Source organism: Pseudopipra pipra, chromosome 1 (assembly GCF_036250125.1).
Source record: "Pseudopipra pipra isolate bDixPip1 chromosome 1, bDixPip1.hap1, whole genome shotgun sequence".
Classification (NCBI taxonomy): Eukaryota; Metazoa; Chordata; class Aves; order Passeriformes; family Pipridae; genus Pseudopipra; species Pseudopipra pipra.
The window spans coordinates 35,427,664-35,452,749 of record NC_087549.1 but is presented as its reverse complement, the minus strand read 5'-3'; the positions used below and the strand labels follow the sequence as shown (position 1 = coordinate 35,452,749).

The following is a 25,086-nucleotide window of genomic DNA, read 5'->3' as shown; positions in this document are numbered from 1 at the left end:
AATCTGTAGCTGTATATGTTACTAAAAATACAAAGTCTATACTTGTATCTAAAGCATCACAAAACTTCCATCATGAGTATTAAATAAAAAATGCTCAGAGCTTCCAAACTGCATGCCATAAAAAAGCTCATCATGTATCAGCTCTGATTTGGCTCACTGCACCAACTGATCTGAGAGCAGCACTGAGAAACTGAGTGGGAGGAGTGGGCAAAGAGCCCCTGAAAAACATCGAGGGAGCCAGAACTTACTTGGTTTTACTTCAGAAGCAGAATAAGGAGCTATGCTATTCAAGAGAATACCAGACCAGTGATAATCTGCATCAAGGTAGATAACGTGCCTCACCTGGCTATAAAGCACTGCAGTTTTCAATTTAATACAGAAGAATAGGATTTAGTCCTAAAATTGTTCAATCACTCAGAGCAGCCTGACAGCAATCCAAGTAGGGAGGAATAAACACTCAACCACCTCAGCTCTTTAATGTCTTTAACTCTGCCGTTTCTTAAAAAGAAAGGCCAAAGAGAAGTCCTAATGCAATGTTACCAACTGCCTCTAGCAGAAGCATCCTATTCAGTGACATCAAAGATGAGCAAAGCAAGGGTAACAGTAGTTTCTGGGGGAAAAACCCCACCCCAAATGATAAATACACAAGTTTATTATTGCCAGCTCTGACTCAGGCTACAATTCTATGCAAATGTCTTGGGGCACGGCACTATGCTAAACAGCTCCAACCTCAATTCCCTACTCTGGTCCAATGTGAAATCACACAAAAAACAGTGTCAGCTCAGAAGAGGGGAAAAAAGAAAAGCACATTGCTAAGTGTGAACCCACAACCTCAGCAACAGAGAGAGCAATAGAGAGTTCAAAACTGTGTCTTGTTGGGTTCTTAGGTTTCTTTACTTTTAACAAAAAGTATATATACATATACACACACATATGCATGTATGTATACGTATATATAGATACATGAGCTTATCACTCTCTACAGCTACTTGTAAGGATGTCGTAGCCAAGTGAGGGTCAGCCTCTTCTGCCAGGCAACTAGTGATGAGAGGACACAGCTTCAAGCTGCATCAGAGGAGGTTCAGGTTGGACATGAGGACACTGGACAATTTCTTCACAGAAAGGGTTGTTAAGCATTGGAATGGGCTGCCCAGGGAGGTGGTGGAGCCACCGTCCCTGGAGGTGTTCAAGAGAAGACTGGATGTGGCACTTTGTGCCATGGTCTAGTTGACATGGTGCTGTTGGGTCATAGGTTGGACTCAATCTCAGAGGCCTTTTCCAACCTAAATGATTCTGTGATATGCACACACAATACATTCATATGCACACACACAAATGCACATATTTCTGTACATACACGTGATATGAAAGTGAGAACACTCCCTTACCTTGGGCTCTTTTAAGTAACAGTGCATGGCCTGAGTCACATCAGCAGCATGAACTGCATTATGATAAGGGTTTTGACTGTGATAATCTTCTTGAACCATAACTGCAGGAAAATAACATATATCCAAATTTAAATAAAATAACAGTTTTTTAAAGTAATATTTTATATTCCATTACTAGGCACAGAAATAAGCAATATCCCAAATCACATACACATGAAAACATCACAGTCAGTAAATCATCAGCTGAACCACAACACAGGTATACCATTTCTATGTGAAGAAATAGTATTTTCTAAAGGAAGTCAACCACATGTGAAGTCATCTCAGAGCAAAATTAAACAACTTGAAATCAGTATATAATCTGAGAAACTCTGAGACCTTCCCAGAGAAGACTCCCTTTGATAATCTAGACTGTCCAAACCATGAGGCAATCCTGAATACAAAATGATGATGCTGTTTACCAAAGCATCAGGAGGATCCCATATCAGGCCTTGAAAACAGACAGAATCAGAGGAATTAGGCACTGCATTTCTGTCATATGAAGTGCTTTTCTTTCCCATTCAGGAAAGTGGTCATGGAAAGCCACCTCTATCCTTTTTTAGGCATCTTATACCTCACTCAGGACAATTTAAGCCTACATGCAAATTAGAAAAGAATCTCATTTAGATGATGGTCTGACTAACTACTCCTAGATTCAATATTTCCTATTTAACTTCTTCCTTGCTTTTCTCCTCTCTCATTCATCTTCCTGGATGTCTTCGAACAGTATAGGTAGAATTCTTTAAAGGGCATCAACATTAGGTCAAGTACATGGAATGAAAGAACTATAATGTTAAAAAGGATGGAGGGGAAGAAGATCTGAAATACAACAATCAAACTGATTTTAAGGTTTGGCCTGATACAACACATTAGTTCTTTCAAGCAAACCTAAAAGAATATTTTCCTGGCTGACTACAATCAGTCAGTCCCATCAAACAAACATGCCTACAACCTCTTTTTCTACTCAGTTGACAAGCCAAAACAGTCCATGTAATTGTGATTGCAATGTTACAGCATTACTGACGTGGTATTTGTGAAGAGCTGTGGTTCATGAAAAGTCAAAATACTGTAACCATCACATAACCTCTAAACTACTCAATGCATAGCTGACAGCTCATATAAAAATGATGAAAATAAATGTCTTTGAGCTCTATCAACCTGCAGTAGAACTCTCTCCCACCTGTTCCTCACATCAAGTGCACGAATGCAGATGTCCTCAATTTTTTTGTGGCTTTACAAGCTACCTGAAGTTTACCATTTTTCTAACTTATTTAATAAAGCAGACCTAGGTCAAAATTTTGATCATAGTTTGTCTGAACTAGAATAGCACAATCACCCTATATTTTCAGGAATAGAGTATATCATATTTTCTCTCCTCCTGTTCAGGTTTGGAATAAGAACTTGAAAACACACAGTAGGAGGATGCAGATCTCCAAGTAACCTTTGGTAATCACTGAAAGACTATGTATGTGTATAAACATATATATATACAAAAATAAAATGTTGAGATCTTACTGAGAACTAAAACCAGATTTTTCTACTTAAAAAGATTCCAGTAAGTTCCCAAATAAAGTGAATTTTATATGGTACTATGGACCACTTGTGCTGTCCTAGTCTTCCAGAATCTGATCTTCAGATTACTGTGGACTGGAGTACAAGAGGGAGCAAAAGAAGAGAATGAACTGCATTCATGCTGAAAGCTGCATTTGGAAGAAAGGTTCCTTGATTTGACAGATGTACTAGGACAGACATAAGAAATGTTCTTCTCAGTGACATTAAGTAGAAGGCATTAACAAAAGGGAAAGGTGGTGACTTTCAAAATTAGAATAAAATTTTGCCTTCTTCCAAGTCTAATCTCATTTTAGTGACTTATGACTTTGAGTAATCATATGTAGTTAAAACTATTAGTTATCTTTTGATAACCACCTAGCTAATTCCTAACTAGTCTTTCATTTCAAGTACTATGATTTGCTAAATCTCAACTAACCAGAAGATAAGCAAGATGAGAAAGACAAACCACACTCAGTTACAACTCAAGCAGTCTAAGACTGGATTTTCTATAATAATTTTCTTCACATTTCAATATATCAGTCATTAAGGTTGGCCGATTTACACTTCTGAAACTGGAAGGAATTGAGTCCACTTTGAAGCAATGTGAAATGCAAGACAGAACTAAACTTTTTTTTTTTTAAGCTGAAAGAGAACTAAATTATAAAAACAAAAACATTCCCTTATTTGAAAGGGGAGAAAAGCCTTCCAAATGTGATTTCTCCTCTGTTAAATGACAAACTTTGTAACCACAGAATTGTTTTCTCTGGAACTGTGAAAGCCTGCTAAAATGGACCAGAAACTTGTTTCTCCTGCTCAGTTAAAAAAATCATTCCCACTTCACAAAATTAAAGGTACTGACTGTCGCAGAAAAACCAATGGAAAGATGTTGTACACCAGTGCCTGTCTATGGCATTGGGATGCAGAAAGACAGCTCATTCAGCTGTTGAGTGAACGTACTTCTTGGTTTGAATATTCCACGTTGTATTTACAGTTCTTTCCATCAAAGTATTTCAGTGCTGCAGGCCCAAATCTTCAAGTAAAATTGTCCTGCACTCTGCTTAGGGAGAAACTATGCCCACAGTACAGTGCTTACTTGTGTAAGAGTTTGAGCAAGCCAGAGACAGCATCAAACTGGCACCGGCAAATCCAGCCAAGCTTACATATTCCATACAGTTAGGAAACTATATCACTGGGAAGCAAAGATCAATGCAGAACTGAATATTAAAAGAAAGGAGCTGTCCGGCCCTTCTCAATACAAATGTCACACAATGTCACATATATTTCTGATTATTTAGATTTAATAAATGGAATACAACACCAGATATGGAACTACTACACTTGTTAATACTTGTTTGGATTTAACACAGAAAGTTCTGTACTCATAGCAACTTTGAGAGATTGTCTCAATCAATATAATTTAAATCACTGCACGATCTGGACTGCATTAATATCCTTCAAACCTTACTGCTAAACTACAACCAGCACTTCAGTTAAGGTATAAAAAAGCAGCAATATTCATCATAATAAAAAGCTGTATTTACCCAAAAATCTACGAAGTTTCATCGTATCTAATTGGAAGTGTTCAATTAGTCCATGAAGATTAAACAGATGAAAGGTTAAGCTGACTAGACTGTTTCCTAAAAATAAGATGAAAATACTAATTCATTGGAAGCCATGAAATCAGCGACTCTTTCATAAGAAATGTATTATTTCAAACAAATTGGTCACAAAAATTATACAAGCAAATTTTTCTACACCGATTTATGATAAGTTTTTAAATCTTACTGCAGGACAGGATTCCATTAGCTGTTTCTAGTAATAACCAGGGGTTTTGATTAATGATAATAAATTCACCAACTCTCCACTGTCAACTGATAGGAGGAAAACGTTACTGAACACTAAAAAATCAACAGGTTTCAACATGCAAACCCATTACAATGACATTCAACCTTATAAGTAATTTTATGCAACATATCACAAACAGACAGCTGAAAGCCAAATACAAAAATGATCAGGCAAAGAGAAAAGTCAACACTATTGATTAGCTCACATTGTAAATATGCTCTCATTTTTGTCATGTATTTTGCTGAACTTTTCCTTGTTTTACCCAGAACTCTAGGAAAAAGTTTCTGCAGGAAACGCATACTATTACAAGCTTACAATATCCTTCGCCTACTCACAGCTATATTATAATCGTTTGCAATGGTAAAATAGGTAAAACTGCAAGAGGCAGAGAATAGCCCAAAATGTTTATTTGAAATAGCTTGCCCATTATTTGCTCTGCAAACAATGTCATGGCTGACAATCTTCATTTAGCATTAAAGAACCTAGCATAGACAGAAATTGAGGTACAAAAGGACAAAAATTTCTGCTAAACCTTGCTTATTACTGGGCTTGATGTATTCCCATGTGCATGCCACTTCCTCACAATGAATTATGCAATTCTTGGAACATCTACTGAGTAATTTGTTTTTTAGAGGTTCATCCAGGGCAGCTCATCCAGTAGAGTTTTATATACAGCACTCTGCCCTTAAAAACTTTCAAGAACAAGACTGCCTGATCAAAATGTCCTCCTAAAATTACTTAATTAGGATGCAAAACTTTAAACACTCTAATTGCAATTCTGCTACCTACTCCATATGATGTAAGACCTGCAAGAGCTGCCCTTCATTCTCTTCCCACACTGTCACAAATGTCGCTGTGGTGCTGGACTTGCTTATCTCCTCCTTCTATTTTATTCAAAATCCAGCTTCCATCACTGTGATTATGACATAAATATTCACCCTACCCACTGCAGCAGCCCTCCCTCCTCCTTTTCAGCACTTTTACAGATCTCTTTTCTGTCTGTCCATAAATTAAACAATACTTTGGCATTTTTTTAACCAAATACTTCTGTAGCTCCTACTGCTACTTGTAATGGGCGCACAAAACTAACCATGATGCTCTCTTCCTTTTTCTATTTTGTGCAAGCTGTGAATACAGCAGCTTCTCTCTCCTCAACTCCTAATTCTCCAGGTATTCTATTACATGTCCTAATTATAATGCATTCACACCAACGTGCCTTCTTATTGCACTATAAAGCAATAGAACTATCAAACTTTAAATTTATCAGAAAATACTTGTTCAATATAAATGACCTTTTGGACACAAGCATATAAATTACCAGCAAACCCATAATTGAAAAAAAAAAAGTCTAAGACAGTAAAATGATTTGTTAATTTCTATCAAATTACTACTACAAATTACTGAAAGAGAACAGAAAGTACAAAGTACATGAAGGGGCTCTTCTACAAATCAATGATTATTATCAGCACTGACAGATTCATTATTTTAATGGAGTGACCAGGCAAACTAGGACTTAGATTAAACACTATTAAACCAAAAAGTACTACCTGATGAAATTTGTGCTTTTTAGTGAATCATATACTGCAATACAAGTGCCACAGTTAAGTTATGCTAGGAGATAAAACACAAATGAAATAGCAAAAGTAAACTCACCATTTGTCAGTCTATCAAACAGAAAAATATCAAAATTCCAATTTCCAACCTTCTCCAGCATACACTGAAAGAAAACACAAAAGCTGTCATCTTTTAATCAGCGTATGTCTATCTTCCTGTAACCCGGAGGAGTATTTAGGATTTAAGAGACAGATCAAGTCTTAGGATTTCTACATACAAAAAAAAATAGTAGTAAAAAATAATTAAATTTGCCTGATAACTGAAAAACTTTAAAATACATCTTACAAATTAAAAAACTGAAAAAACCCGAGAAGTGCCTTGACAGAACTGGTTGGAGATTTTCCTTTCGTCCTTTAGTCAAGTTCTCAAAAGAAGTAAGACACAATTTAAAACAATTAGGTTAAAACCAGAAATAATATGACAGAAAGACACTGCATTCAGACTTCAGTTTTTCAATGAACTAGAAAATAAATCTGTGGTCTTTGACCTCATTTTCTGTCTTTTCCCTGCTTATAGAAGAGAAATAGTATCTAGATGATTTACTAGATATATGAGCCATTTGCATTTGACCCATTATATGAGCCATAATGCATTTTAAATTCTTTACAAACCTAGCTTTTGACTTTCCACCTCACTGAACTAGCATGTCTTCTCAGCAGCTTCACATGAACTGTCCTTCCAGCAAAAGGGATCAGCAAGAACACCAAACATCACATGAGGCCTCACCACAGTTCAGTAATCCCAATCTCTGCCTCCCCTACCCGTATGAGAAATACCTGTCCAGCACATTTTACGACAGACTCCTGCCTTCTCCTATTATCATTAGATTGGTAGAGTTGGTTTATAATCCAATTATGCAAAAAGCATTTTAGCTTTTCTCTACTAGCCATTAAAACTCTGCTACCTGAGAAAACAAGAGCATTAACAAGTTCTCTTTACTATTAAATTACATGTACATTTTTAAGATCCATCCTCCAGATTATCAGATTTTTTTCTACACCACAGCCTGGTCATGTTCAGCTAGGATATGTCCATTGTGTAAGTATATTCCTTTTTTGTGTCAATATGACAAATAAAAAAGCACTAAATGCAGTGACACACAGCCTTTGGGATCTTGAATAACCTGAATCATCTTTGCCTGTTCAGTCTCCTTCAGCACTATCCATCCTTTGTCCCCAACACACTAGTCTTTTATCCAGGTAGCTGCTCTCTTAACACTACCTCTCTTCCCAGTGCCTGTTTTCCCCGCACATAGCTATCACAGTTTTCTTTTCTAGAAGAATTGCCTACCAAAGAAAAAGTCTGTTTGGCATAAACATGTCCTGAGAAAACAATTTACTGCATTTTACTGAGTTTGCAGTAGTAGGTAGTCACTCTTTCAGATGTTCTTTAGTCATGTTAGACTAAAAATGAAAGAAAACAGTTGTCCAAATTGCTCCACTACATTTCTTATATACAGACACATTTTCCTTTCTTCATTTTTTTAGAGTGCACCCTTCGTTCACCAGTTACTAGGAAAAAAAAAAAAGAAAGAAAGAAAAAAAACCACTAGCCACAAAAATCATCCCAATACACTAGTAGGCATTAAAGGAGTTTGTTGCAATCTATTAAGATATATCTATATTAACACACAAAAATACATACACATACGTATATAAAAAAACATGCTTAAAACTCGTATTTGGTAGTACTTTGAACATGTGATATAGTTATATATACTAGTAAGCATTTTAAAAAACATACTTAAAAAAATAAAGATCAAGCAACCAACCTTTGCTTGTCCATTATAATCATCATCTAAAATGTTTGAAGAATTTGGAACAGTGATACCACGGAAAAAACGGGAAGATCTCAGGTATCGCTGGAAACTAAGCAACCTTCTCACATTTCTCGCAGACACAGAGACTTCGATTTCAGAATTTGCTACAAAAAACAAGAAAATAAACACTCTTGCTAAAAAACCTTTATCAAAAAGATGAGTGTTCAGGGAAGTCTGGTATAAAGCCAATGCTTTTTTTTGGTATCAAACATTTCAGCCACAAATACAGATATTTTTATTAATAAGAAATACAGAGCCAGAGTTTAGAAAAAAGTGTTCCATGTAAGCACCCTGTGAAGAAAAACGAATATTTAAATCACAGCTGCAACATATCTTTTTAAGGAACTCTGTTATTGAAAGGACAGAAACATTATGGAAATTGTCTAAAAACACATAGCTACTGCAAACAAATTATTTTTTGAAGGCTGCTCTCATGTATCCGTTTCTCTAACAAATCACATAATATATGTACACCAGCAAGAGAATATCAGAAACTGCATGTTGATACAGGAGATACAAGTAGGCTTTGAGCATATACAAGTAACTTCTACACAGATTTTAAAGCTCAGAAAATCTCTTAGCTCTACTACTGGCAAAATTTTAAACACATTCAAGTACTTCTGGTGCTTTTGCAGATAGTTACGTTCTTCTGGCAAACAAGTACCACGTTTATTTTCACAGCATATGCAAATCTCTTTCCCGGTACAGTGAAAACACAACAGAAAATTATTTTAACCTGTTTTCAAATATTAATCCAAATATTTTGCTTTATACTTACTAGGTTAACTGTTTATTCAAATGACTGATGCTAGCTTAGGTCCAATTCCATTTGATATACTTGAAGTGTTTGAGAAACCTGAAGATCAAACTATGCGTAGCTACAATTTCTTTGTAACAAGTCAGATACTCTGATTTTGAAATACTGAAGGCCTTTACTTTCTTTTCAGCAGCACCCTAATGGCAGTTTTCTATAACCAAGGGTCAATAATCTTGATATTCACTCATTTTGCCTGAAATTACTTATGCTAAAAGAAAAAAAAAGTTTAAAAATAAGGTATTAAGTAAGTCAATGCAAACAGGCTCTTCTCCAAAAATGCAGATCCTCAAAACCAACATGAGCTCAACTCCATAGTACAGATCTCTTCTTCTTCCAAGAACAAGGTATATTAGAAGTTGGTGAAGTAAGGAGTGACAACTTTTGTTCTTAAAAGTCAGTCTAAAATGCTGTACAGGGGAAGTTGTAGTCTTACTGACAACTTCAATTAAAAGCCGTAGCACTGACAGCAGCTTAATCCTATGTAAAATAAATCTTATCCATTTAAATTCTTCTCCCTGCAGAAGTTCCAACTTACTTTCTGTTCTATGTTAGCTCATTAATATACCGATTTCCAAACCACAGTAATAAAACACCTCTAAACAGAACTGACAGTGGGATAAACACACAGTATCTAATCAAACGCAGCAGTGCTCCACATGAACAGTCTGTGCTAACAGAGATTAAACTGAGAAAACTGGAATATTCTTTCAGACATGCCTGAAGCACTTTATCAAGACACTGAAATTCAGGGCTAACTCAGACAACTTCACATGAAATATCCTTCTTCGAGTTATCATACTCAAGGACAAGGGCACTTCCTCTGAAGACACTGATACATATATATATATGTATATACATATATATATGTACTACATATGATAAAAGTAGCTTATAAAGCAACATTCACATGTACAGCAGGCAAATAAATAGACTCTGTCAGGCTGCATTACTCTACCAATATTTCTAAGCACATTTGTTAACATGAGGTTACAATCTGAGCGTTGCCAGGTTGCAGAACAGAGAATCAGGGAGCAATACATCTGCTGCTGTTAAAGGGGCATAGTTCTTCCCCCTCAACCTTGATCCAATCCCTTAAAATCCAAATTTGAAAACAGAAGCTGCTAGGTTGAAAAATAAAACAATATAAAATTGTTGTAACTTGGGTCATAAAATGATCTAAAATATCTACAAAGTCACATACAAAAGCCAGGAACTTGACTAAATGTCAAAAAACCAAAATATTTAAAGTAGGAGAAATAATGCAGATACTTTTCTTGATCTCAAGTACTCTTCCACAGATCTAGAGTTAACAAAAACCTATTCTTGTTGTCATACTACAAACTAAGTTTCACTGTCACAGATGCCACATGTTAATCTCTGACAGAACAGTATGATGTAGGTAATACAAGTAAAACAGCAGCTTCCGGCAGCAAAGAACAAAATAGAACACAGAAATGCAATAATCTGGCAGTACAGACATTCCACTTGTATTTGTAAGCCATTGTGGGGGGTTGCACATGGTCTTGCTTCTGTATTTTTTCTGATGATGATGTGGGTACAGAGGCAAATGAATTGCTTGGTTTTCTGTGAAGCTTCATTATTCTGTAAACCATTATTACTCTTTATTTCACAATATGCTATTGAGACATTTAGCATGTTTAAACTCTCTAAATTATCACCTATTTGTATAGCTCATAAACTACTTTTACACATTAATCCTACTTTTTCTAGCCCTTGTTAAGAAAAAGGAAGAAAAAAAAGAGCACTGTTTCAGCTGATGCAATTCAAACAAACAGCAAAGCCTACATCATTCCAGCTTTCCCAGCAGCAATGCTGCTTATTACAAAACTTCTGGGGTTCATCTGGTCAAACTGCTCTTCTCAGGCAGGATCACTCAGATCACATTGTCCAGGACAGTGTCCCAGAGGTTTTTGAGTATCTCCCAGGATGGAGACTCCACAGTCTCCTTGGGCAATCTGTACCAGCACTTGGTACCCCTCACAGTGGAGAAGTGTCTCCTGATGTTCAGAGGGAACCTCCTGGGCTTCAGTTTGTGCCATTGCCTCTGGTCCTGGCACTGGGCACCACTGAAAAGAGCCTGGCTCCCTCATCTTTGCACCCTCCCTTCAGGTATTTGTATACACGGATAAGTTCCCCCACTGAGCCTTCTCTAACGTGAACAGTCCAAGCTCAGCCTTTTCTCATTGGCCCCTTAATCTTCCTGACTCTTTATGGCACTCTGGTATGTCCATGTCTTTCTTTTACAGGGGAGACCAGACCTGGACACAGGACTCCAGGTGAGGCCTCACCAGTGCTGAATAAAGGAGCAGGATCACTTCCCTCTATCTGCTGGCACCATTCCTCCTAATGTAGCCCAGGATACCATTTGCTTTCTTTCAAACAAGGCCACATGGCTGGTTCATGTTCAATTTGGTGCCCACCAGAAGCCTCAGGTGCTTTTCAGCCAAGCTGGGGCTGTTCCTCCCCAGAGGCCGGGCTTTGCACTTCCCTTTTGAACTACTAGTTATTGGACACGTATAGCCCAAGTCAAACAAACCTCGACTAAAAGGCTTTATGATTTAGATCTGCAATGATTAGAATAACTTCCAAATGAGAAAAGAGATCTTGAGCCTTGCCATCCCCCTGCAGTTCCAGAACACCTCATGCGGGGGGACAACACCAACCCCAAAAGTAAATTTCTCTCCCTTTAACAGCTAAACATTTTCCACAAGACAATTCAGAACAGGCGAGTCAGTTGCGGAGGTTTGACAGGTTATTAATTTGAAAGGGAGGCTGAAACAGAAAATAGCTGGCTTTCAAGGAATGGGGTGGGAGGAAGACAGGTTCTTCAGCTGCAGGAACACTGATAGCAACCATGCCTGCTGTTTCCTTTTCTTCACAGATAAATTATTATTAAGGATACACAAACCAACTGCTTTGTGGTTCCAGCAGACCAGCTAAGACCAGTTCATGGGAAGGACTGGTAAAATACAGTTGTGCAATGGAAACTTGGTATTTCCCTCCTGGCACATTAGTTCTCTTTATATGCATGATTAATATGAGAATGTCAGCCTACCTTCTTCTATCATGAGTCATGAAATGAGATGCTAATTTTGAAGACCCGACCAAATCAAGGTTCAATAATGTATTTATTATGGAAAGAAGGTGGTGAAGAATGAAGAGTGCTCATGAATAAGCATGCTGCAAAGACGTCCCTCCTCCCAGCCCAAACATCTTTCATTTGGAGCCTTCAGTGTGCTAAATGCCTTTCTAATATCCAATACTGACCATTTGTTCTTAAGGACAGCTTAGAGACAAATTAGAATGAGAAAATAAGTATGCCATTTACTGCCCTGAGAACTGAAAGAGAATGAAAGCAAAGTTGGGATGGCAGGCATGTTAAGAAGGATGCCGCAGCATTTGGAAGTGCTTTTGATGCAAGGAATCAGAACACAACCTGTAAGGTCTTTGTGCCTAGTCGACAGCAGCCATCCTATGACATTCTTCTTCTCGTTCCTTTCTAAGTTAGAGATATCATCCAAAATATTTTCCAATTTTTGGGGGGTTTTCTTTTTGTTTGTTTGATCAAAATTGTTATATTCTTGTTTCTAAGCATCTTAAGTGAGATGCTGGTAAAATAAAATATTCCTTTCTCTGAAAAAAAAAAGTAATTCTGTTTACTAATATCAATTATTTTGCTAATGTTATGCATATACAGCAATAAAATAGTGCACGTTGCCTTCATGCAACAGATTTCATCTGTATTTCAAGACACTAATTTTAATCTCTCTTCCCACTCCCAATCTTTCAAGCATGTCACTCTTCACGAAAATCTAAAAAAAAAGTTTTATCACATTTCACAGGGATATTAAATATTTATTTTTCTCATGCTGATATAAAAATACAAAGTGAAAACAAGTGATAATCACAGAATCATAATCATATCACTAAATCATATACTAATAGATTTGCTCTCTGAATTTTTGCATCTTGCATATAGTAAGGACAGTCAACAAAAGGCAGAATGACGGCTTAATTAGGATTTGGTTTCATTTTTTATTAATGGAAAACCTAAATCCTAACAATATGCTTCAACTTTATTTTAATGCAAAGATAAAGACTCATACCCTCTGATGGGATCCTGGCTGAAACAAGGCTATCCAGTCTAAGAACTCTACCTCCATTTCTTCCCTGCTACAGCACAAAAGGCAAATAGGAAATTATCCACAATAAAAATCACTGGGTTTTGCTATAAAAAATAGAAAGAGCATAACTGAGGATCTCAGGTATCACTGCCACTAACAGAAAAAAGAAATTTAAAAACAATATTTGAGAGGATGGATCTTATGTTTAATGTAAAACCTGAAGTTTGAGGTGCACAGGCCCACCAGGAGATTTTTTCCTAAGAAGTATCACAGAAATATCTTCTTTTAGCAGAAGTAATCTCTCACGATTTTTCCATATTAAGCCCAAATATGCATTTATCATCTTTACACATCAGATAATGTCACTAAACATGACATGATATCTGAAAGTTTCTACTACTTGTAAATATATACACTTGAAAGCAATATTCAATTTGTCACTTATCTTTCTAAGGTCTTAGAGGATACAAATAATTTCTATTTATGAATAATTTGAAAGTCTTATCTAGCATTTCACACCACTAGAGGGACCCATAAGCATTCTAATTTCCCATCTATCCCCCTCAAACCATTAAGAAATATATTATTTTAGATCCATGAACATTTTCTAAAAAATTAAGTCCTGTTATTTAACTCTTCTCTAAGTTTTCCACTCATGATTTGCAGTTTCAAGTAGTTTTTAAGACATTCAGTACTAAAGCATTATATAAAACCATGATTTCATTTGGAAGATACAATTTTAGTAAGGATTTTGAAGTTACATAGAAAGACTATTGGGGTCTAAATTACCTTATTATACTTTTTGTTTTCCTTAGAAGCACTTTGAACCCCTGCTCAGCATCACTGTAAGGCACTACATCCCCTCTCCTGCTTAAATGAAAAAAATTAAGCCAGACTGTTTTGGTTTTAGTATATATCTACTTATACAAACATTCATACACTTCTTTTCCAAATAGTAATGATCAATGGAAAATATGCTAAATCCTTATGCAGGTTAAGGACCAATGAAACAAACATGGCTTTGCAAGTGTCTTCTGACTGAGTGGATTCAGAAAAAATTGTTAAATCTCAAGAAACTCTGGTAATACCAAAATTATATTAAAAACTACAGTGGTTTTCAACGAATCTTCCCCGATGGAGGCAAAAAGAACTGCTAAATATCACCACTACCAAAGATAACGTCTTTCCTGAAGGACCTTACAGAATGAAATACTTTTTGCTTTAGCAAAATATAGAGCCACAGAACCGTAGAATAATTTAGGTGGGAAGGGCCAGAAGAGACTTCCCAAAGTCCTTTAGTCCAGTTCTCTGCTCAAAGCAGAGCTAATTTGAGAGAAATTATTCAGAGTGCAGAGATTAGACTACTTCAGTATGAAATAAGTGCCAATTCTCCAATGGCACTGTAAGCCAATGCACAGCAGAAAAAGTGTAAAGAAAACACTGTCAAAAGATATCTACAGGATTTTACTAATTCATCTCTCTTGAATTTTGGCTAATCTTAATATTTCTGTAAACACCTCAGGAAAGATACAAAATTAAGTAAATTATACAATGCCATTCCTCTGCTGGAATGAGTAATATTATGCAATAATCTCAGGACTAGGAAACTATATACAAGGCATAATCTTTCCATACCAATCTACTGAATCATAACCCCAGCAATCCTGCAATTGTGTACTTTTTTTTTAAACCTGAACCCACCCACTGGGCAAGGCAAATCTGCAGCTCACAACAGCACAGTGTGAACCAATGAACTTCACTGAAGCGAAACATTTAGAGGAATATCATCAGAACACAAACACAGCCCTTACAAAATGGGTTATGCTGTGTTAATCGAGATACTGATGCTCCTGAAGGACAAGTACATGACACAATAATGGTTCCACTATTTTCCCAAAAGGATAATATATTCCAAACCATCACCAAATAATTTTCTTGATGTCTTATGAAAAAACCCACCTTTCTTCAGTGTCCTAGAAATCTTCAGTTCTACAATAATAGACAGTCAGAATCCTCAAGTAATACTTTTTAGCTATTTTCCACCACCAGAAATGAGAGAATAATTCAAAAGTAACACATCATGGTTAACAGAAAAAGAATTTCCTTTACCAGTCTGTATGACTGCGAATACAAAAGTCAAATTAGGAGCAGACATGAAAACAAAAGAATTCTCACATACTTTCCGTCAAACTATCCAGCATTAAAAAAAAAAAAGCTTTCAAAATAAGCTACTTGGAGAAGAAACGCAATGGAGAGGTTCAAAAGAAAAGGGAAAAAGAAACCAGAATGTGTCTCTGTCTTCTTCTAAGGTCAAACTTACTTCAGCTATAAAACAGAGTGGTCTGGATCTGTGTAAGACTCCAGGGCACACACAGTGTTTCACAGAAACTCGTAAAGAAGAAACTGTAGGTAAAACAACAATCTAGGACAGCAAAGAAAAAAAATAAACCTGTCCTGTATTCTCAGTTGGCAGCTTTTATCCCAAAATCTTCCTTAACCAAGCTCACTTCAAGCTCACTTTTCACTTCATGTTTATCTTCACTGTTTTCGTTTGGCTAAGGTTGTATTTAGAGCATTATCTGTGACTTCCCCTTGTGGGACTGCATTCTCCACACTAAACCCAAGTCAAAATTTTGCTCATATTGAGGAAAACAATATATTTGAATAATCTGGATTGTGAATAATTAGAAGACCATTTCAGAATCCCATGCTTCACAGAAAGGCAGCTGTTGGAGAAATCTCTTGAGTACAAGCTTTTACTTCTCAGTGCTGTTTTTTTCATAGGGAAACAAATTCATTCAACCTATGACCACACAGAAATCTTCTCGCATGACTTTACTCATTGTGAAACTCACCCTTCACAGTAGACTGTTGAACAAGACAATTACTTTTAACCATATTCAGCTTGGTAATTCCTCTGTTTTCCTAAAACTAAAAAGGGCATTCAAATTCACCTGGACCAGGCTCATTTTATCTCAATCTCTAGATGATATCAAAAGCAGGACTGGCTGTTTAAAGCAATCAATTTGGATTTGCACTCCTCTCTCTTCTTTGACTTCTGGCCTCTCAGCCAAGGGGAATCTAAATTCACTGTGTAAGATAAACCTTTTCCAACAATTTGTGAGCAAAAAACTGAAAAGTTAAAAACACCATGGCAAACAGTAGATGCTGACATCTTTGTCAGATCTCAGAGTAGCATATAATATGTTACATGAACTATGATTTCCAAGTAAACTGTCTGAAGGTTGTATAATAAACTCATGAATTTCTTCAAGTGTTTGCCTTCTCAAGAAAGAGAACTAGATTTATCCATTACCTATAATAGTCTCCCTTTCTTTTCCCACTAAAAAGGCTTCATATACAACTGAAGAGAAGAACTGTCTAAGTCTCAATGAAGTCTTAAGTTCAAATCACGTTATTTTCTCTCCTATGTGAAGCACTATACCATATGCTAACATCTATCTGCTTCAAAATTCAGCCATATAGACACATACTGAATAACTCAAAAACCCCTTTCTTCTTTCCAAGACATTTTAACTCACATATGTGTCATATTCCCTTATCTAGAAAACACAAAATAGAGCCCCATGTGTTGGCAACATCACTATCTCCCCACAGAAGGATGCGCAGATGAGAGTGGCCCAAGAGAATTCTAAAAACCTTTTAACAAGGTCTTATTTATTTAGGGTCAGGCAAAACAGGAAAAGCACAAAGAAAAAAAGTTTCCTCTCCACAAACCCAAAAATATTTGGGGTTTTATCTATTTCTTCAGACTATATCCAACAACCCTTTCCTAAAAAGGAAGCTTAAAAGCATTAATTTAGGTTGTGTCCGCATAAGGTACTTCCCAATATTTTTTCTGTTATCTTAATTATTCCCTTGAGCTTTATTCCTTTTGGCTTCACTTCCTCAGTATAACATACTGTATACACAAATGAGCACTGCTTGGTTTTTTTTTTTTCAGGTGAAATAGTGAGTGATTGGGGCACATTATATACTTCTGTTTGTGCATGCTAGAAACTCCTCACAAACATATTCAAAGTTACTTAAGTGTATTTGTAAGTGTGTGTATATATATACACAGACACACATATATAAAAAAAATAGACATTACTGACAACCTCTCAATAGCAAGAAAACAAAACCTAAAAATTTATTGTTGGTTTACTGTTTTTGAAAAAGGGAATATTTTTATACTGTCACTTACCAATTCTTCTACCAAAGATTCTGTTTTGCATTAGCTTTTATCAACATATTCTGCCAATGCTGCAGACTGAATTATTGTCTGTGATGTCTCAAGTAATGTGAAAAAAAAATTTTAAGTAATCATGTTAACTGTAGCCTATCTGTAAACCAGCAGACAGGAAGAGTGGTTAACACCACTGAAATCACTTTTTCAATAACTTCCCTGAAAACCAAACAGTACATGCTGCATTGTCACAGTATTGCAAAACTTCCTCCTTGTTACACATGGAGTTAAAAGTTCCACAGTCAAGTCAATAAAACGTTACAGTGCAGGCATTTTAATGTGCAAGTGTGATTTATATACATCCACTGAACAACCATTATATTTAAGGCCAAAATTTACTTCAGAGGAAGAAAGTTGTGTGCCTGCTCTCTCCTTTCCAGAAACAGTGGCTTTGAGCTGCTTTCTGAGTTTATGCCCATGGTCCTACACAGGCATAATCAACAGACCACAGTAACAGAAAAGCTACTAACTGATGATTCAACATTAACCAACGGCAAACCAACCGAGGAATACAGTCCCCACTCATCAGGAAGCAGTCTTATTCAAACAAAAATTTGTTAATTAAGCTACTCCTCCTGGCTAGTTCCTGCTATTACCTATAAAAAGGTGACTTCTCAAACAACACGTAATATAGAAGGAAAATTATCACCCAACAAACTTAGGTTGATCACCAGTCAAATCCTGAATTAAAGAATTCTCAGAATTCACCATCTCTAACAATAACAATAAAGACATTTTTTCAACAATCTTTCCTCAAATTGAATTTCCTAGAAAAAGGTTACCGTTGAGAATACTTCTAGTCAAGTTAAAAACTTGCATATTCATCTGTCAATTACAGAACTATGGGATGAGGATACAGAGGCTGAGCTTATAATGCTTAAGAAGATACAGAAGTGGTCTTAATAAGTAAGTGCTAAAAATTTTCTTCAGCAACACTAGATGAAGTTGCAAGTTAAAATAGTGTAATGAAACAGAAGTGACTATTTAAAACAAATGCACACAACAGTAGCTTCCTGAAAATAGAATAAAGCATTTAAAATTCAGTACTCTTCAAACCTACCAATAAAATACGGGGTTAAGAGCCTACCAATAAAATATAGGAAAAGAGAACTGGTCAGCAGATTATTAGCTGGACCTCCTGAAAGATGTTCAACTTCTTCTAAAAACATCATTGACACAAAAAGAAAATGCTGAACAACACAAATTAGCTAAGAAAAATACAAAACAGCAATAATGCTTCCACACTGTGACTTGACAGCCAGTATATACAACATCTGCAAAACAGGTAAGCCATGATCTTTGCAAAATATTTAGTACCACACAATAAAGTTACTGGATGGTAGAAGAAAGTTACACTGAAACTATACAAACATGATGAAGGAAGCATATCCATGCATTACTGATGTTCAGGATACAGCTGTGGTGGGGAGGGAAAAAAAAAAAGCGAGCATTCAGATGGTTTAGTTTGCTTTGGCTCCAGAAGAGACCCTTTTCAGTTCAGTCTTTGCCTCAAGGAAAGAAGAGCTGGCTGGTTCCTCTCACATGCTATTGCTCATAAGGGTGAACATTTTTCGGTCATGTAGCTCAATGTGGCAAAATCAAATCCTTCTGGAGTTACCGGGAGAGGGCAGGGACAATACCCTAAAAATCAGGTCAAGTCTGATTCCCAGAACTTCTCTCGACTTGCAGTCTCATAGTATCATACTAAATTTCTTTCGCTTAAAACAATTAAGGAAACATTGATCAGGACTCAATTAGCATTGCAGAGAAAAAGAAAATATTTTACTGATTAATAAAATCCCACAGTTACATTAATTAATAGATAACCTAGTGATATGGCGAGAGATGGCTCTGAATTCCTTACTGACTTTGAAAGAAACTCCACAATTACGGCAGGAGCCTGAAGTTGAAGAGCAACCCTGCAACAGGCTACAGTCCTGAAGTGCAAAAAATATGACTATAATATGGCAACTCTGAAAACTGCCACAGCAGTTGACTTGAGAGGGAAGCTATAGCCAAAGAATTTTTTGGGCCTCCTAGCAACATTCTTTGCTGTCATCAGACACCACAGGTGATGTTGCTAAAAGCTGGTGCCTACGCCTGAACAGGTAGGGGCAAGAAGAAAGGGTGTGAAAATCCTCTTCCTGATTAGTCATGATCTGCCTGATGCACAATCATCAGGATGGAAAGAAAAGTGTGATGAGGACCACAGAGAATAGTTAGTTTGACAACAGCAATAATATCACACATTGACTGGCTTTTAACTGGTAGTTCTTTTACTACTCTGTTAGTATTTTCCCCTATCAGCATGAAATGCCACATATATATACATACACAAAAAGACATAGTTATGAACTTCATAAATTGCATGCTATTTCTAGAGAATTTATTATACTCAATCAGGACTTGAGATGAAATTCTTATCCTCTTTTTTGGAAAAATCAATATAGCACACTCTTCAAACTTTGTTTTCTCACCTATTGTTATGAAACTTTTGAATGAAACTAAGAGTTTAAGAGTTTTAAATGTGATCTACTTTTTTAAAAGAGTAACTTCAGTTACAATCAGAGCATAAGACCAGTTTCTGCCACTCATTTTTATTAACAAGGTAATTACAACAACCACACTTGTTATCATGAAATCAGCTTTTCTAAATCTCTCCATTGTATTCAGAATACTTGGAACTGTGCTGATTCAGTGTTGGTATAGATACTTTATGACACTTCATACATTCAATATTGACATAATTTAATTAAGACTTAAATCCTCTGCACTTTCCCTGCATATTGGTTTGGTGGTTATTGAAACTTCATGTTACAACAACTACTGACAAATTTAGTTATAACACCACAGATAGATAATTTAACTTTTTTCTCTACAAAAATATTATTCTTGCAACACTTCTGAGAAAAAATGATTCCTAAAACACATAATCAAAAAAATTTAGTCTGCTGTTTTCCTGTAACACTTTAAGATTTATATTTGTCGAAAAATTTAAGCCCTAGCTACATGTTTGAGTAGACATAATGTTAATTGATTATGATGAGGTCAAAGCACATTGATATCTACTGTAAGTCTATTCAAGCACCATCCTAGACAGGGCCTTTCTGCTGCTGCATAAAAGCAGGAAATTATTCCCCTCAACTGATTGTGTCTGTCAAGTGAGCACACACACCAGTAGCTGGATATAAGACAGTCTTCATTTCCACAGGGATTCAGGTTTAAATTCAATGAGTTTAAACTAAATTTTTAGAAACAAAAATTTAGCAGTGAGGATTGTCCTCTTCTATTTTTGGTAATGAGCTAGCATGAAGGATTTTCCTAAGTATAAAAAATGGTCTTGCTATAAAAGCTGCTATCTTTTAGAGGCTCAGTAGTTAAAATTGATGGAAGCCTTTGTGTATTTGTAATTTATCTGCTTTTAAATACTTACAGTGAAAAATACGGAAATCAATGTATGGATGAGAACCTCTTCTCTCTGTTTCAAATCCTGCCCGACTTCTTACTCGCACATCTCCTAGAAACAGGGTCAAGAGTGAAATAAAAGTGTGGAAGAGTGGCAGAGATAAAATGCAAATGAACATAGCCTGGAGGGGTAAAGATTCATGTACTTAATGGAGGAGAGTAATTCAAACAATAGGCCTACTTCAATGCTTTTTGTTTTAAAGGTGGAATTCAAAACAAAGTTTGAAGACTTGTTAAACATGCAATCACATGCTTTCTTGTCAAAATCTCTCCTGCCTAAGCATACGTTGCCAGAAGCATGTGATAAGCATTCAGATGAAATTAGGAAGAGCTTGCTACACCAGTATGGTAAAAATGCACCTTAATATGACAGAAAACACAAACATTTAAAAGTTGATTTGTTCCTCAGTAACACACATAAAACGATAACATTTTATAAAATACAAAAAAGATTCAACTTCTAGAAATGGTAGCTTTTAGCAAATAAGCTAGTTAAAATATGGTTTTATTTTACATAATAGAATATTTTCCCACTAGCATTTACTTACTTGTGCTCAGCTGTTTGAATATTACACAAGAGCCTATTAAAATACCAAAACTCAGTATTAAAATTTTATCAAACTATTTTGCACTGTAATTAGCTTCAACCTGAATCTTTTAGCATGCTAGTTGATTTCTACTTATCCATTTTACCAACTGAAAGCTGATCAGTATTCTTTCATTAGGTACTTGTATGCATTAATATAAGTAGTTCACTTCGATTAAAAGCTTTCACTTAAAATCCTTTTGCAATTACAAATTTGGACAAATCTTTGAGGATCAAATGCAATAGTGTTTCCTCAAATCCTAACAAAAAGTTAAATTGAAGATGTGCAAATGTTCTGGTTTCTAATTATGAAAATCCTTCAAGTGTAGTATTCTCCTCACCTCAAACACAGCACTTTTTATATGAATCCAAAATAAGTAATTAACAAAAGCAACTATGACTGAGTTTATAAAAACAAAATAAAAATCTAGCTATTTAATTTCCAGCAAGTAATAGACACCTTGAAAGTATTTTTCCCTTCTTTTCTTTTCCAACCGGCTAATCTGTAATGCTGAAGCAGGCAACTTGTCAGAAAATAGCTAAAGATACTGACTTAAGCTTTTAATGCTCAACAGGCATCTTTGTAGAGATACATATCTATAAACACTGACATACCTATAGTGATACACTTGACATGAATGTTATCTTGGGAACCAGGCTGGAAGGACCACAAAAAGGTAAGTAGGTCCAGGGCTCCCCAAATACTGGGTGTAAAATTTGTATAACAGTAGAAACATACTAAATACATGTGCCTTTCAGTAATTAGCCCTTTTATTTTTTGAAACTGAAAACCTTAAATGAGCTGCAAGGGAAAGTAACCTGACAACATATTACTTAAAAATGTTTCAAGCATTCATTTGAACAGAGTGCAAGAGACTTGTCTCCTTCCCGGCAATACAGAGGCAGCAGATTGTAGAAGTCTTCTGTTAGGCAAAAGCAACTGGTGGATTTTATTTACAAAATAAATTAATGAAAAGGAAAAAGAGAGGAAACTTTGGAAGAGAGGAAGCGAATGCATTAGTAGCTGTGTATGAAAATATCAGTTTACATGGAGGCAAATTCAACTTCCATTACCTTTCACTCATATTTATCTGGGTAATCAGGCATAGCTACAGCTGCGTGAATGAGTTCACCAGCTGAATTAAAAGAAAAAAGACTTTTTTAGTTGAGCTAATTTTTTACAGAAAATGTGATATAGGTTTTGTGAATTATATTTAGTTTTCAAGGCAGTTCTTTACTTTCAAAATTTACAAACCACAACATAAATCAACAAATAGTTTCAGTCAACGTACAACTAGGTTTTGGCAAACAATTTACTTGTTTTAAGTATCAAGAATAGGAAAAGTTCACAGAAAAATACCTGAAGACCAACATGGAATTCTGCAAACAAAAAAACCAAGCAGATTTACCAGACAAATGATGTCCAGAAAATTTCTCTGTGCTTTGTTCTTTTTTATTTACTAGTACCTTGCCTAACAGTATGGACAGAATAAGTATCCCTGTTACCCTTGAAATGCCTGCAGTGTTGAGGATTTTGAGTAGGAAAACATGAAAAACTGTCTACAAGTGAAATGCAGAAGTGCAACTAACTACATTGCTTTTAACAGGAATTACTAGAACATCTATTTACAGGAATATTTAGCCAAAAGAAGAAATTATATATTATAAATGCACATCACAAAGCAACAAAAAGGCAACTGTAATAAGATACAGCTAAAATGAGTGTATTTAGTTGCCTACATAAGGAATGAGAAATTCCAGCAAGGAAAGCAAAATATTTTCATTAAATAGTTGTTAAATAAATTCTCTCTCCTTAATCATGGTAGAAGAGGATATTTTTTATAAAAATAAAGATTTCAACAATGGATTAGTTATTTAGAATACAATTGTATTTATTCTGGAAAAATATATCACTTCTACAGGACTGGAATGTATTACAGCAAGCAAAGTAAAAAATTCTATTGCACTAAAACAAAGGCAGAAAAGCAGTCTCCATTACCATTGTACAGGACTGCTGCATTTTTGAAGATTTCAGACAACAAATGTGCTTGAAAAATACTGGTACAAGCGGATTTTGATGATAGCATTTTTCCATCTGAAGTTTCTAAGTATATGGAAGCAGAAAAAAGAATAGCATCTAACAGGCTACATGTCATGAAATTATGTGCCATTAGCACAGTGAAACTTATCTCTACTGCATAGGTATAGTTAGTCCCAAAACATCCAGGAATACTGGACCATCATTATGCATTCACTGTTCAGTTACTGTAAACTGCAAAGATTAACAGACCCCAAATCCTTGTGCTTTCACACAACATAACGTATTTGCATCGATTTGCTTGGGAAACCCCGTGCAAGTGTTTTGTAACCCTGTCACTCAAATTATGCAGAATTTAATTTTAAGGAAGAGACATGTTTATCTTCATAGGTAACTTTAAGAAAAGGCACAAGACATCTCGAATTTATCAGACAAAAGGACACTGTTACATAATTCCTACAAACAGCAACAGATGTCCAGCCTCAGAGTCAATCATTATTATGGTAGTTGAAAGACAATTTAAATTCAACACCTAAACCAAAAGAACTTTTGAATAATTTTCATTTATTTAGACCTTTACAAGTATATCAAAACGGTTACAAAATCTTTTTAAACAATGAGATCACACAGTCTGCTCACAGGTATATTTCCTTGGGGGGAGCACAGAAGTGACAGCAACCTGACTGACAGCTTTTATCTTAAGTGTCCCTTCTTTGGCCACTTTTAGCCACTCTGAAAAGATTCCTCTGTTACCTAAAGGGAACACATTCAAGTCCAGCATCTTAATGACAGCGGACTTCCAGGAACAATTTTTTTCCCTCTTTGAGAGTTTCTGTGATTCCAAAGAATCAAGAAGAAGATTTAATAGTGTGAAGCCTTCCTTTCAAAACCTGATTTTGTGCACAAAAATGACAAAATATCTGATGGCCGAGTATTCAGCTACATTTTTTTCCAGAATAGTTCTACATGATCAGGATTGCTTGCATTTTTAAGACAAAGGTCATACAGGCAGAAACTCAACTGAAGACTAAATAAATCATGGAAGAATGAATCTAAGTGGAAGGTTTGCAGCTACAACTGAAAACAGAAAAGGAATCAGGGCTGTAACAAGACTTACCTTGAAAGAGATCGCTTAGTTCCTGCCCCTCTCTCAGATTCCTGCTTACAGGGCAAGGACAGCTCTGATACTTACGAGGCAGCTGAAATGCCACAGCTGACATCCCTGTGCGTTAGGGTTACACAGCACATACTTCGTGCTACCCTAACGCTCCAGTGTGGCACAGTAACAATGCAGCAGCTGCTTGGGGAGCTGAGGCCTTTGGAGCAGGGGCAGAAACCTCAGAGATCACGGAGGACAGCTGGGAGCAGAAATTACGACAGCCACCTCAAGGTAAAGCACCCAAGTCAAAGCCATGAAGTTCTGAAGAGCAGGATTTCCAGACAGAATTACTAGCTTCACAGAGTAAAGTTCCTATTAAATTTGTTGAAGAAACAGATGATAGGTCAGCTGAATACGCCAGAATTAAAGCA

At 36.0% G+C, this 25,086-nt stretch overlaps 1 protein-coding gene across 7 annotated transcripts in view; it reads right to left on the bottom strand.

The window, feature by feature from the left end:
* PDE7A (phosphodiesterase 7A) overlaps window positions 1-25,086 on the bottom strand; it is a 77,732-nt gene that overhangs the window by 7,545 nt on the left and 45,101 nt on the right. For 2 of the 7 annotated variants that reach the window (XM_064651789.1, XM_064651801.1), the window contains exons 3-8: window positions 21,481-21,513; window positions 20,901-20,984; window positions 8,209-8,360; window positions 6,477-6,540; window positions 4,520-4,615; window positions 1,389-1,489 (exon numbers count right to left, since the gene is read on the bottom strand). In XM_064651789.1, coding sequence (XP_064507859.1) covers window positions 1,389-1,489; window positions 4,520-4,615; window positions 6,477-6,540; window positions 8,209-8,360; window positions 20,901-20,984; window positions 21,481-21,513 — 530 coding nt within the window. The remainder of the gene's footprint in view (window positions 1-1,388; window positions 1,490-4,519; window positions 4,616-6,476; window positions 6,541-8,208; window positions 8,361-20,900; window positions 20,985-21,480; window positions 21,514-25,086) is intronic. The other 5 variants (XM_064651798.1, XM_064651807.1, XM_064651816.1 and 2 more) reach the window with 3 other exon arrangements.